At 44.5% G+C, this 12,444-nt stretch overlaps 2 protein-coding genes across 3 annotated transcripts in view; one reads left to right on the top strand and one right to left on the bottom strand.

The window, feature by feature from the left end:
* Impdh2 (inosine monophosphate dehydrogenase 2) overlaps positions 1-12,444 on the top strand; it is a 134,829-nt gene that overhangs the window by 36,735 nt on the left and 85,650 nt on the right. The gene's annotated exons all lie outside the window — the stretch shown is intronic.
* Positions 2,232-12,444, bottom strand: part of Arih2 (ariadne RBR E3 ubiquitin protein ligase 2) — a 59,127-nt gene continuing 48,914 nt past the window's right edge. Inside the window, exons 9-16 of the mRNA XM_051204060.1 lie at positions 10,651-10,768; positions 9,208-9,258; positions 9,097-9,118; positions 6,353-6,504; positions 5,875-6,018; positions 5,376-5,444; positions 2,927-3,010; positions 2,232-2,714 (exon numbers count right to left, since the gene is read on the bottom strand). Of these exons, the coding sequence (XP_051060017.1) occupies positions 2,643-2,714; positions 2,927-3,010; positions 5,376-5,444; positions 5,875-6,018; positions 6,353-6,504; positions 9,097-9,118; positions 9,208-9,258; positions 10,651-10,768 (712 nt within the window). The 3' untranslated portion in view covers positions 2,232-2,642. The remainder of the gene's footprint in view (positions 2,715-2,926; positions 3,011-5,375; positions 5,445-5,874; positions 6,019-6,352; positions 6,505-9,096; positions 9,119-9,207; positions 9,259-10,650; positions 10,769-12,444) is intronic.

The following is a 12,444-nucleotide window of genomic DNA, read 5'->3' as shown; positions in this document are numbered from 1 at the left end:
CTTCATGTCCTTTGATACCCCACTGTGTACCCAGTGCAGAGCACAAGGGCAGCATACTTGGAGGCTGAGACAGCAGTGTGGCGTGCAGCCCACCAGATGGGTGTCCATCCTATCCTGCAGTCCCTCTCACTAATGCTGCTTAGATGCCTGACAACACATCAGGACACACCCATTTCCAGTCTTTGTCCCCAGTTTTGTCCTCTGTTATGTATATGGTCTGCATCCTCTTTGGAGGGACCCAGGGGTCTTTAATGGCAGGGCTTAGGGTGTTCCTACCTCAATCCCAGAATGTCTGTAGGTAATGGCTCAACCTATCTCCAAGGAGAGAACTAACACTTCCAAGTTACCTCTTTTCCTTATGCAAGGAGCACCCAAAGCTGACTTCCCACAGAAGAAAAGCAGCGCTAAATCTGGTTGGGCCTCCACAGCCCCTGGAGGAGGGGGAAGAACAAAAGGCAGCTACTTTGAAGGAAGACTCCACACATTTCTATAATCAGAAACTTAGTTTATTTTGAATAAACCTCTCAACTTTGAGCAGATGACATCGCCTCAACTTTTCTTTGAAGAAAAACAAGGATCTGGTCAGTTCATGAAAACACATCTTTCTCTACCCCTTGCAGGGAAAAACACCAAACCAAACCAAAAACCAAAACAACCCTCCCCCAAACAAAACAAAAAACCCACCTCTGCCTGACCTTTAAGATGTCCCTGATAATGTTAACAAGGACGGCTTCCACAGGTGAAGCACCACCAGCTCTGGCTGACAGAGCTCCCTGCAGTGCCAAGGGTCAGGATCATAGCCTATGAGGAGGATCATGGCAGCTGTGCAGTTCAGAATGTGCCCACTGGGGTGTAGTGTGCAAAGCGGCAACTCTGGCCACTGAAAGGACTTGATGGAGAAGTCTGTGCATCGACACAGAATTCACAAGCCACCCCTGGGCGCTGCAGCAGGAACATTCCTTGTTTACAGTTAGCTCCCACTTTTATTTTGGGTTCAATCACTATATACCAAACTACTTCTCCCAATCCACCCCACCATCTCTCATTTGCCGGGGACAACATGAAGAGACAAAACCTGAGGAGGTGAAAGAATGTGCAGCTGGCCAAGTACCCCAACAGTCACAGCTGTCACCTGTCTTGAAAGAACAACTCAATTTTACAGCTTTACATGGTACCTAGGTAATTGCTGACTGGAGGTGAAATGTATGAATATCAAAGAGTCTGCATTGTAATATTCACAGATTTCTCTACAGGCTCTCCTAGTTCAAGGAGGCCCTGTCAAGTATAGACAGCTCTGCCAGTCTCAGAGGGGAGGCACTGAACAAAGCCACAGAAACCCAGAGATCACAGATCTAACTTTTCAAAGGCCCACAGGACCAGGTTCAAGATAGGAAGGACAGCAGGCAAGCCACCTGCTCCCTTGCACTTGACTGTGCAAAGACTGGTCCTTTCCTCTGGCCAGCCCCATCTAGTACAGGAACTGGGACCACAAACCAGGGATTCTCCTGGCCTTAGACTCCCAGACCTTAGAGATGGGGTCCTCTGACTGCTGCAATTAGGCAAAGGGGAACACACCCCACCCCAGAGCAGCTCTGGCCACACTCCAGGTTAACATAAAAATAACTTGTGCAAACCTAGCTGTTGAGCCACAAGGCCCATGCCCCTGGAAGGGCCATGCTGAACTCTGACCTTGATGTTCACAAGAACGCAGTAAGGCAGTGTCAGACATGGCCACATGTGACCCTGATCAGAGTACACCGCTTGAATACTGGGTCAAAAGGAACAACCAAAGAAAAGGAAACTTATTTGGGGGAACAATTCCTTTCAAAGGTGGATCTCTTATCTTTAGGAGACAAAATGAAGCACCATGCTGAACCAGTCTCCCAGTTTGGAGGTGTGAACATCAACCTCTGTTCTGCTGTGGGTTCTGGCTCGGTGGCCCAACTCAGTAAATCTCACATCCTATAAAAGCAAGCCCATAGACCCTGCTCTGCTCTGTGCCCTTGCTGCCCAGCTAAGGCAGCAGGTACCTGACTCTGCTCCATGACTGTTATGCAGGCCAACTCAGTTGCCCACCATCTGCCACCCATACTCTTCCCGTGGGACTCCAGCTAAGGTCAGACAGGATGCTGGAAAGCAGAGGCCACCCCAGGGACCCTGGCAGCACAGACATCCTGAGGTTGGGTGGGTGGGCAGCATCAAGTTACATTCTAAGTAAAGTAGCTAGAGGGTAAACACTCCAATGCCAATTTATTTTCAAAAGGGCTCTGTGTTATCCTATGGTTTGCCTTTTTTTCTTTCAAATTGTACAACCTTTGAAAATTACACGAGTTGTAATGATCTAATACTAGTAATAGCCATTCAGGAAAAAAGTTCCCTCCCTCCCAACAACCATCCAGGGAGAAATTAAAAGTCCTTACTAGAAGCCAGTTCAACATGGCCTCTACCCTGGTAGAAACAAAAAGCAGAAAGATAAGGAGAAAACAAATTGACGAAGAGGTGTGTTGCCAGTGTCTCTCAGGAGTGGGGCCCTGGCTGTTGCCTGGGGTCGTGAAGGGCAGAGCCTGCAGCATGCAGTACGGTAGCCTAGCCAGAAGGCCTCACGGCTACATCTTCCTCACCCCGGCACATCCACAGCCAGCTTAGGTGTCGTGAAAATCCTTCAGCAGGGTTCTTCTCCGCTGCTCGGCTATGTGCATTTGGTTTTCCAAGTCCTGTAGAAAGGATACACAGCAGGTGTTTACAAGTCCCAATGCAAGGAACAGAGAGTAACCAAAGCCACAGCCATCATAACTAGGGGCTTCAAGAAATCTAAAATCGATCTTCTACCCTCCACTGCAGCAGCTTAAGTCCCATCCCCAATACAATCCCCTATTAATAAATATGATACCCTTTCCTTACCTGCAACAGGGCAGAAGGTACTTACCCCTCTGTCATAGCTGTCTGCACGCTCAACTTTCCACGAAAGGTTTTCAATTTCAGCCTCCAGCTGAGCCTGCTGGTATTCAAACTGTATGGGCAGAGCAGGAGGGTCAAAAGGAGAGGGGGCTGTAGCCGGCAGGGCCTGCAGATGGAGGGCACATGCAGCACCTCAGGCTTGAAATAGCAACTGACAAGCCTGTCACTGTCCTGAGAGTGCCTACTACTTGTTGGGTCCTGAGCTGGGAAAACAACATCCAAAGAGTTTCAGGAGAGAAGAGCAAACAGCAAGGCAACATTTGCCTTCCGTCACCAATGGAAGGCGAGAAACTTAGAGCCAAAGAGAAAGATGTTCCCAAATATTGGGTCACAAATGCTGCGAAAGTGAAGTTAAAAGGATAGTCTCAAATCACTGCATTCATTCAACATTTTACTTTCCCCCAGTCATCTAGCCAATCAAAAACCTCAAAATCAGGGCTAGGGATGTATCTCAGTTGGTGAAATACTGCCAAGATGTACAAAGCCTTGGGTTCAGTTCCCAGCACTGTAAATTGTGTAGGGTTGCTCATCCCTGCAACCCCAACATGAAGGAATATCAAGTTCAAGGTCCTCCTTGGTTTCTTAGCAAGTTTGAGGCCAGCCTGAGCTGTATAAACCCTAACTCTAGGCATAAAGACTTTCCTTGGTCTTATTTGTGACAGTGAAAATGGAAACAACTGTCATTTCAAAAATGATGATGCATTAAGGCAATAGAGGTGCAGCATTTATGTAACCATTAAAAAAAAAATACAATCTGGTAATTGGTGACAGCTACAATGATAAACCTGTAACAATAAACTGTATGCATGTATCTTTGTTTGAGATAGGGTTTCTTTGTGTAACAGCCCTGGCTGTCCTGGAACTCACAGGGCTCTGGACTCCGCTTCCTGAGTGCTGGGATTAAAGTATGCTATCACTCATCAGGTCATGTTTTGTTTTGTTTTGTTTTTTAAAGATTTATTTATGATATATACAGTGTTCTGCCTCCATGTAGCCTTCCCACCAGAAGAGTGCATCAGATTATAGATGGTCATGAGCTCCCATGTGGTTGCTAGTAATTGATTGAACTCTGGACCGTGGGAAGAGCAGCCAGTGCTCTTAACCTCTGAGCCATCTCTCCAACCAGGCTCCTGCTTTTGTTTTTTGAGATACATTTGTTTAATTGTGGAAATTTGTTTCATTGACAGAAAGATGTGTTGCATTCTTTTATGCTGCATTTGTTTAACTCTGTGAAGCTGTGATTCTTTTATTTATCTAAAACATCTGATGGTATGATAAAGAGCTGAATAGCCGATAGCAAGGCAGGAGAAAATAGATGGGGTTGGCAGGCAGAGAGGATAAATAATAGAAATCTGGGAGAAGGAGGAGCAAGACAGAAATAGGAGAGGAAGGCTTCAGGGGCAGCCACAGGGGTAAGAGTGAGAGTAAGATCTACAGAAGGGAAGGAAAAAGCCCAGCGGCAAAAGGTAGTTGGGATAATTTAAATTTAGAACAGCTGGAAAGAAATAAGCCAAGCCGGGTGGGCAATGGTGGTGCACACCTTTAATTCCAGCACTTGAGAGGCAGAGGCAGGCGAATCTGTGTTTGAGGGCAGCCTGGTCTACAGAGTGAGTTCCAGGGCAAACACATCTAGAGAAACACTGTCTCAAAAAACAAAGCAAAACAAAACAAACAAACAAAAAAGAAGAGAAATGAGCCAAGTTAAGGCCAGGAATTTAAGACTTCCTGTGTGATCTATTTGGGAGCTAGGTGGCAGGCCCCCTAAGAACAAAGAGCCAAAGAAACAGAAACAACAAGGATGACATTTTGGCGTTTCAACGTGGGGCTAGAGTAAAAGAAAATCCAACAACACTATGTAGTATAGGCTGGATCAACACAATCCTTTGTGTATCTGTACTGCTAGGATTATAGGTGTGTGCAACCATGCCTGACCTGTGTTTTTCTGGTGCTGGGATAGAATCCAGGACCTCACATATGCTAGGAAGGTGCTCTCCCATGAAGCTATCTATACTATACTTCCCACAACATTAATTTTAGAGGCTACAAAATGCTAACTGTGACCTTTTTTCCCTCCCTGGTAGGATAATGAATAATATAAATGCTGTGTTTTCCACTTTGAAGTGATATATAGAAATTACTTCATCACCAGCAGAAACAACCATATCTGAAAGAAAGGAGTAAAACAGCAATGTAAGGGTGTGCATGGCATAGCCATTGGCTATCAAGTCATCATCGATTTCTTTGAGCCAATTGCATCTGAGGTCTATTCACAGCTGCTCAGGGCAGAAGTGAATTTCACGGTAAGACAGTTTGATTATACTCTCCCAGTGACCTGGTCAGAGCCCTTTCACTCGCCAAGCACTGGTAAGAATGGGCCTCTGAAAGCTGCGGAAGATGGAGAGGAGACGTTGGCTCACCAGCTTCTTCCTGGGTCCAGACTCCATGTAGTAGGCATACGGGTAGGTGTATTGCAGGGTGTATCGGCACTGTAATAGGAAAGAAAAAAAGGACCTGTATCTTCCTAACTGATCCAGAGCCCAGATGGCTCTTACAATTCATAGTCAACCATGCAAATAGTTCACTGTAGATATGTGGACCTTAAAGCAATGAGACCAAACTACAGAGATGATGGATTACAGAAGACATAGAGAAAACGGAAACAAGTAAGGTCACAGGTGTTCAAACTGATTTAGTTACTTCATGATTTTTCCATCTTTAGTTGGACATACGGGTTGTTGGCAGGGGGCAGTAAAACCACTCACAAATCTAGCAAAGGGCTGGGGCTTCTGGTATAGTCAGCACAGGGAAATGTGCACTCATAGGTGTGCATGCAGAGCCATGCAGGGTACAACCCTAATGTTGCAGCAAACAGGGACAAGGTTGGGACTAGTGATGAAAGAGTGAGATGGTAGATACCTTGGCCAACAGCTTAGCAGCATTCTGCAGATACTGCCAGTCAATCCACGTTCCCAAATTGTTCATAACCCTCTCTTGAATCTTTTCATGAATCCGTTGGTATGTTTGTGCCTCTAGCTGTAAACTTTTGTTGTGGTTTTCCCACTACAAAGGAGACGAAGGAAAAATGTACATGAGTCCCAGAAGACACAGAGATCAATACAGGAGTTTAGAACAAACACCCGGTGGGCTATGCCCACAGATGGAAAGGACTAACCATGATCCATCATTCAACTAAGGTAATACAGGTCCCTCTCCATTCAGTTGTGGTTGTCCTGCACTGACTGAAAAGCCACATTTGCAAGAGGCAATACTCAGGCAGGTACAGGAGCTCCATTCACTGACTTCCACAAGTATATGGCATCCCAACAACCTCACCTCAGCAGGCCAAGTGCAAGAAACCTACTCTGGAGGGGCAGGTATATAATAAGACACCTACCCTCTCAAAGTAGAACAAGTACTTCTTGAGGGCCTCCCTGGCCTGGGCTTGCTGGCTCTGGTTGACAATGTCGGGATTCTCCTTGTACCGACTACACTCATAGTACTCACTGCCATGTGTCTTCCAATCTCCTAGACACATCCAGCAGAAGTCTGCACAGAACAGAGGGCAAATCATTCACCTCCACACACTCCTCTAAAGCAGGGGGGGGGGGCAAAGGAGTAGGACGAAGGGTTAACCTGAGCACAAAGTCCCAAGGATGCCTCTTTGCAGAGGGATGTGCAATTCTCAATCTTGTCACAACTGACTGTCCCCACAGCCTGTCAGGATAGGCAATGGCCATGAGCATACTGCTGACTATACAAAGTCACTGGTCAGCTTGGTCAGTGCCATTGTGAGAAGCAAAAAATATCCAGATGAGGCCCCTCTGGTCATCTAGAACACATGCTGCTCACATAAACTACTGTCCTAATTACTTACCTTAAAATTCCTACTTATCCTATGGTTTTATGTACAAAACTGGAAGTAAAAGCATATGTGCACATGCACACACATGGGAGACAGAGGTCAATTCTGAGTGTTGTTCCTCAGTTGTTATTTATTTTATTTTACCCTTTCCCCCCCTTGAGACAAGGTCTAGGGTTCACCCAGCTAGCAAGTCCCCAGAGTTTACCTGCCTCTGCCTCTCCAACATGTTTGTGTATTAGTAAAAAATCTCTTATCTACTCAGTAGTTCACAGGCAGAATTGCAATTCTGTTTCCACAGTGAGGAAGGCAAGAAAAAAAAAAAAATCTAGAAATGCTATGTAGGGCTAGAAAGATGGCTCAATAGTTGAGAGCATGGGATTGCTCTTCCACAGGACTTGGGCTCAATTCCCAGCATACACATGGCAGCTCACAACCATCTATAACTCCAAGATCTGATACCCTCACACAGACATAAACATGCAGGAAAACAGCAATGTACATAATAAAAATGAAAAAAAATTGAATTATAAAAAAAGTGTGCTACATATTAAAATAACAATTGCCATCTAATAAAGAGGTCATCCACAATTTTGTCAGATAGATGTTCAAGATATAGTCTATGTTATGTTCTGTTTCTGCCAGAGAACCTATTATCAGTAAATTCTATTCCTCAGGACTTACACTTTAACCTGGGCACTGACTTTCCAGAAGAAGTTGTTAGGACATTTTGGAGAAGGAAGTCAAATGCAGACAGACACATTTACTCAACTTCCTAGTCTTCTAACAGTGGGTTACAAGATCCCTTCCTTATCAGTTAGGTTGTTCTAAGGGATAATACATTGCTTAGGGTTGTTCCAGTAATTGATTGAATTATATAGCAAACACTGGCTGTGGAGAGACAAGGAGACAAGGCTTCTCAGGCACTAGAACTGACTGATGGAGTCTGCATTTTTCTTCCTTTTCTTTTTGGTTTTCAATATAGGGTTTCTCCATGTAGACCAGACTGTCCTTGAACTCAAAGAGATCTGCCTGCCTCTGCCTCCCAAGTGCTGGGATTAAAGTCAAGTGCCACCGCCAGACTCTTCCTTTTTTTTTTTTAATGCACCAGGGTAATTGTTATGAGACCCACACTGGCCTCAAACATTTGTACTCAACCAATTCTACTGCCCAGTTTTCCATGTAGCTGAGACTACAGGGGAACCCAACACACAATTGTTCTAAGAAAAAAAACCTTTTACTTGGTCCCCTGCAAAGAGAGCCTTGCTCTAAGTGTATGATAGACTTCTCCCTCTAACAAGAATCACTATTCTAGAACTGTCTATACCCTTACCATAGACACTCTTAATTACTGAAGGCTTTTGGGAATAGCACCAGCATGAGCCATAATGAACAGAAAATTACCAGGTGTGGTGGTCTAATCGTTAATCACCACTTGTGAGGCAGAGGCAGGTGGATCTCAGTGAGTTCTAGGCCAGCCTGGTCACATAGTTAAGTTCTAGGCCAGCCAAGGCTACATATAAGACTGGTTTCAAAATAACCAATGAAGGAAGACCCCCATTCCCAAAGAAATGGTGAGTCTCCTGTTCAGTGATGAAGAAACTGTGGGAGACTATGTGAACACACTTTCCATTTGTAGGAACTTGATCTGGCAGGAAGGAAGGAGAAACTATTGATCTGTAGCTAGGTAAACTGGTCCTGATGGATGGGAAACCAATCAAAAGTCCTTCTGTAAACTGCTTTGAAGAACTGGTTTTGTAGTACCATGGCAAAGCCATGGACAGCCTTTTCTAAAAGACACCTCATACGGTATCTCAGGTAATCCTCTTGATATCTGTTTTGGCAAAAAGAGTAAGACACACTAACACCTTGAACTGAGTGTGTTGGTACACACCTGTAATCCAACCACCTGGGAGACAGGGTCAGAGGACTGCTGCAAGTATGAGGCCAGCTAGGACCTTGTGCCTGGAGCAAGACCCTGTTCATAAAAGTAAGATAAGGAAAAAAGGTCGTATTGGATGGCTGAGGAGCATGAGGGTCACACCAAACTTGACTTTTAACTACACATCAACAAGATGGCAGTTGAATTATAAAACGATGCTTCCCCCCCACAAAAAATTGAAAGTTGCTCTTATGCCAGTAAGAGTGATCTTAAGTGATGGAGGCTTCCCCTTTACTTTGCTGTTTCATTACAAAAGAACTCACTAATAAGTAATTGAGAACAAAACACAAGAAACATAAACCGTGCCCCTGGACCAGAGACCAGGCCTGGGACTCACCGTGCTTACACTTGGAGCATTGCTGTCAGAGAGAACAGAAGAGAACACATTAATGAAGAATACTTTGACCACGAGCTCCATGTCACATGCAAATGCTGTGTTTCTGCTCACCATGTGATTGCAGCCTCCGTTCTTCTCAATACAGATGTTGCACTTGGGACACTGAGGAGACAGAAGGGTGCCATTAGGCTCATACATCATCAGTCCAGTTCTAAGAAAAATTACACAAAACTCCAGGCACCCGTGCCCAATAGCTCATCACAAGCACTTCTGGGGAGGAGTGTCTCATTTAAATGTGGCAGGTCGCTGAGGCTGGAACAGCAATTCAAGGAAATGAGGTCAGCATGTCTGCCTCTGAAATAATCTGAGTACCAGCTGAGCCCCACTAAGTCTTCCACCACCTGTCCTTGCTGTGACACCACTCAGATCAAGCCCAGGCTGAAGCAGCAGAGTCTGCCTGCTGGGAGACTGGCCACACTGGACCAAGTCCTGGTGAGCTTGCTTGGACTCTGGCTTCCAGAAGTGGGCCTGGAAACCACTTCAGAACTCCTCTCACCTGAAAAAGGCCAGCAACCCAGCGACGAGTCTGACACAGAGTCTCGCAAGAGTGAAGCAGTCTATGTGGAGATCTGAGTGAGTCAGGGAGTGGCTGACTGCATAGTTACAATGGATGTTTCCTCCACGAGAAGCTTTAATGAATACTGAGACTATATGAGCTTGTATTAGTCTTGCTATTTATGAGATAGGCCGACTAACCACTCCACTCCCAAGGGCTACAAAAGCTCATTATTTTAATAGTTTTCTAGTTAGTTTTCCTTTTGGAAATCTTATTAAAGTAAATGCATCTGAGGCTATGGATGCTCATCAGCTAACAGCACTGTTGGGCTTGCATAGGACCTGGGTTCAATTTCTAGTGCCACGCAGTGGCTCAAAATCATCCACAATTCCAGTTATAGGTGCATCATGCATGTGGTGTGCACACATGTATTCAGGCAGAACATTCATACAAATAAGATAAAAAATATTATTATCATCATCATTATTAGTTTTTATTTTGAGACAGGGCCTCTCTATTATGTAGCCTTGGCTGTTCTGGAACTGTTATATGGACCAGGCTGGCCTCAAACTTAGAGATTCAGTGAAGCAGTAGTGGTGCACTCCTTTAACTCCACCACCCAGGAGGCAGAGGCCAGCCTGGTCTACAAAGTGAGTTCCAGGACAGGCTCCAAAGCCATGGAGAAACCCTGTCTAGAAAAACCAAACCAAACCAACCCCCCCTCTCCCAACCACCTTACAGAGAGATCCATCTGCCTCTGTCTCTACAGTACAAGGATTAAATATGCAGGCAACTAGGTCCAGCAAGAAAAACATTAATATTAAAAACAAACAAACAAAAAAAAAAAAAAAAAAAAAAATCAATGCATCCAAGGATGTCCAGAGTCTCTAATAAGCTCCTAGGTTATGTGCTCTACTCTCAGATGGCCAATCTTCAGGGTAGAGCCTTGGGGAGCATTACTTAGGGAAGTTCCATTACAGTTAACACATAGTCCTTACATCTTTAGTGTGAGCACTAATGTAGTTAGCTGTTTCAGAGTCGTCTGCACACTTCGTGAGCCATTTCCGGATTGTAGCGCAGTCTGTGGGGGCGTGATACATCTGTCGACACTTGAAACTTAAAATTGAAAAGAAAAACATTCAAACAGTCATCAAGTCAGGATTTCGTGGTTTAAATTTTCCTCTTGTTTGAGTTAACAGATCCTGAATTGAAGCTTTAGATAAAAATCGTTTCCTGAGGTCTTAGGGACTTTACTCACACAGGATTACAGTGAAATACACTAAGAATGCTTTTTCAACTTGAGCCTGAGACATGCTCCATAGGCCCCATGAAGTTTCTTCTTAAACATCTTGGATGGTATTAACCCAGCTTCGGCCCCCTACACCTCCCTTTAAGTTGGAGCTCAAATGCAAGGCAACTTTACTATGAAGCTACATTCCCTGCCCTGAGGTCAGGTTTGTGTTTTTTTTTTGTTTTTTCCTGCAACTGGGCCTCATATATCCCAGACCGGCCTCCAAAGAGGCCTGAGTACTGGCATTACAGGCATGAGCCAAACATGCCTGTTTTTTGTGGCATTGGGGATCAAATTCAGCGCTTTGTGTGAAATACAAGCACCTTACCAACTAAGCTACATCAGCTTCTTGGAAGGCAGGTAAGCAGAAGGTGCTCTAAGAGGTACCTTCAATTCAGGTTTAAGGTAGAACACCTTCTGGTCAGATGTGTGTAAGGATGCACAAATGCCACAACTTACAAAATCTGAGGGTCCTAATCCATCTGACAAGAACTGAAGCTTAAAAAGAAACAGAGCTAGCACTCATGTTCCCAAACTCCTTCTGTACAAGCCAACAGTAAGGTCCACAGGCAGACAGCACACATGTGCCTTTGGGAAAGAAGCGCCTAATGTGAGAGAAAGGTTGTAGAGCAATTGTTCAATTCTCAACTCTTGGTGGGACAGAGTCCCTCATTGTCCTGGAAGGCAGAGCACACACACCCATTTATTGTGAAGTTTCTCTGAAACTAGACCATCAATCTTCCAGGGAGGTGCAAGTAGGACAGACCTGGATTTAAATTATGGCTCTGCTATTTACTAGTAGGTTCATTCACCTTGTACCTTGATTTCTTCCCCAAGAACACAGGATGGTGATAGAGGCAATCTCCCAGTTGTGACATGCAGAAAAAATGGTTGGACAGCACTCATCACTTGGAAAGGATTTGTTAAGTTTTGGCTATGCCCATGGAATTTAACGAATGGAGAGTATTCCAGATGTGGAATTCACCCATGAATCATAGTTTCATAAAAAGTCAGCCAATACGAGTTAGGTGCACATGAACTCAATACCAGCTCTTTGGGTACATATCTCTATGACTTTAAGGCCAGCCTGGTCTACAAAGTAAGATCCAGGACAGCCAAAGTTACATAGCTAAGACTCTGTCTCAAAACAAAATAAAACAACAACAACAACAAAACCCAAGTCAAATAAACAAAAAACAAAATAATTTAGCCAATCCTAGCACCACAGAAATTGGGTGTCATGATTCAAGTCTGGGATCCCAGCACTGTGGAAGCAGAGGGAGGATGGTCAGATGTCCAAGATCATTTTTGGCCAAGACTGAGCTAAACTAGACCCTGCCTAAAAAATAAATTTAAATTAAAAGAGGTAGCTAAGAAAAGTTTAAAACAGAGAAAGGTGAAAATGTTGAAGTCATATGTAAATTGTCAGTAAAGGTAGACAATCTCCAGGTTGTGAGTGTAGTAGAAACTTCCTTGTCTTCAAAGTCTGTTCATTTATCAA

The sequence above is a fragment of the Phodopus roborovskii genome, unplaced genomic scaffold (genome assembly GCF_943737965.1).
Source record: "Phodopus roborovskii unplaced genomic scaffold, PHOROB, whole genome shotgun sequence".
Taxonomy (NCBI): domain Eukaryota; kingdom Metazoa; phylum Chordata; class Mammalia; order Rodentia; family Cricetidae; genus Phodopus; species Phodopus roborovskii.
Note: the sequence above shows the minus strand (reverse complement) of the source record. Positions and strands in the feature narration are given on the sequence as shown.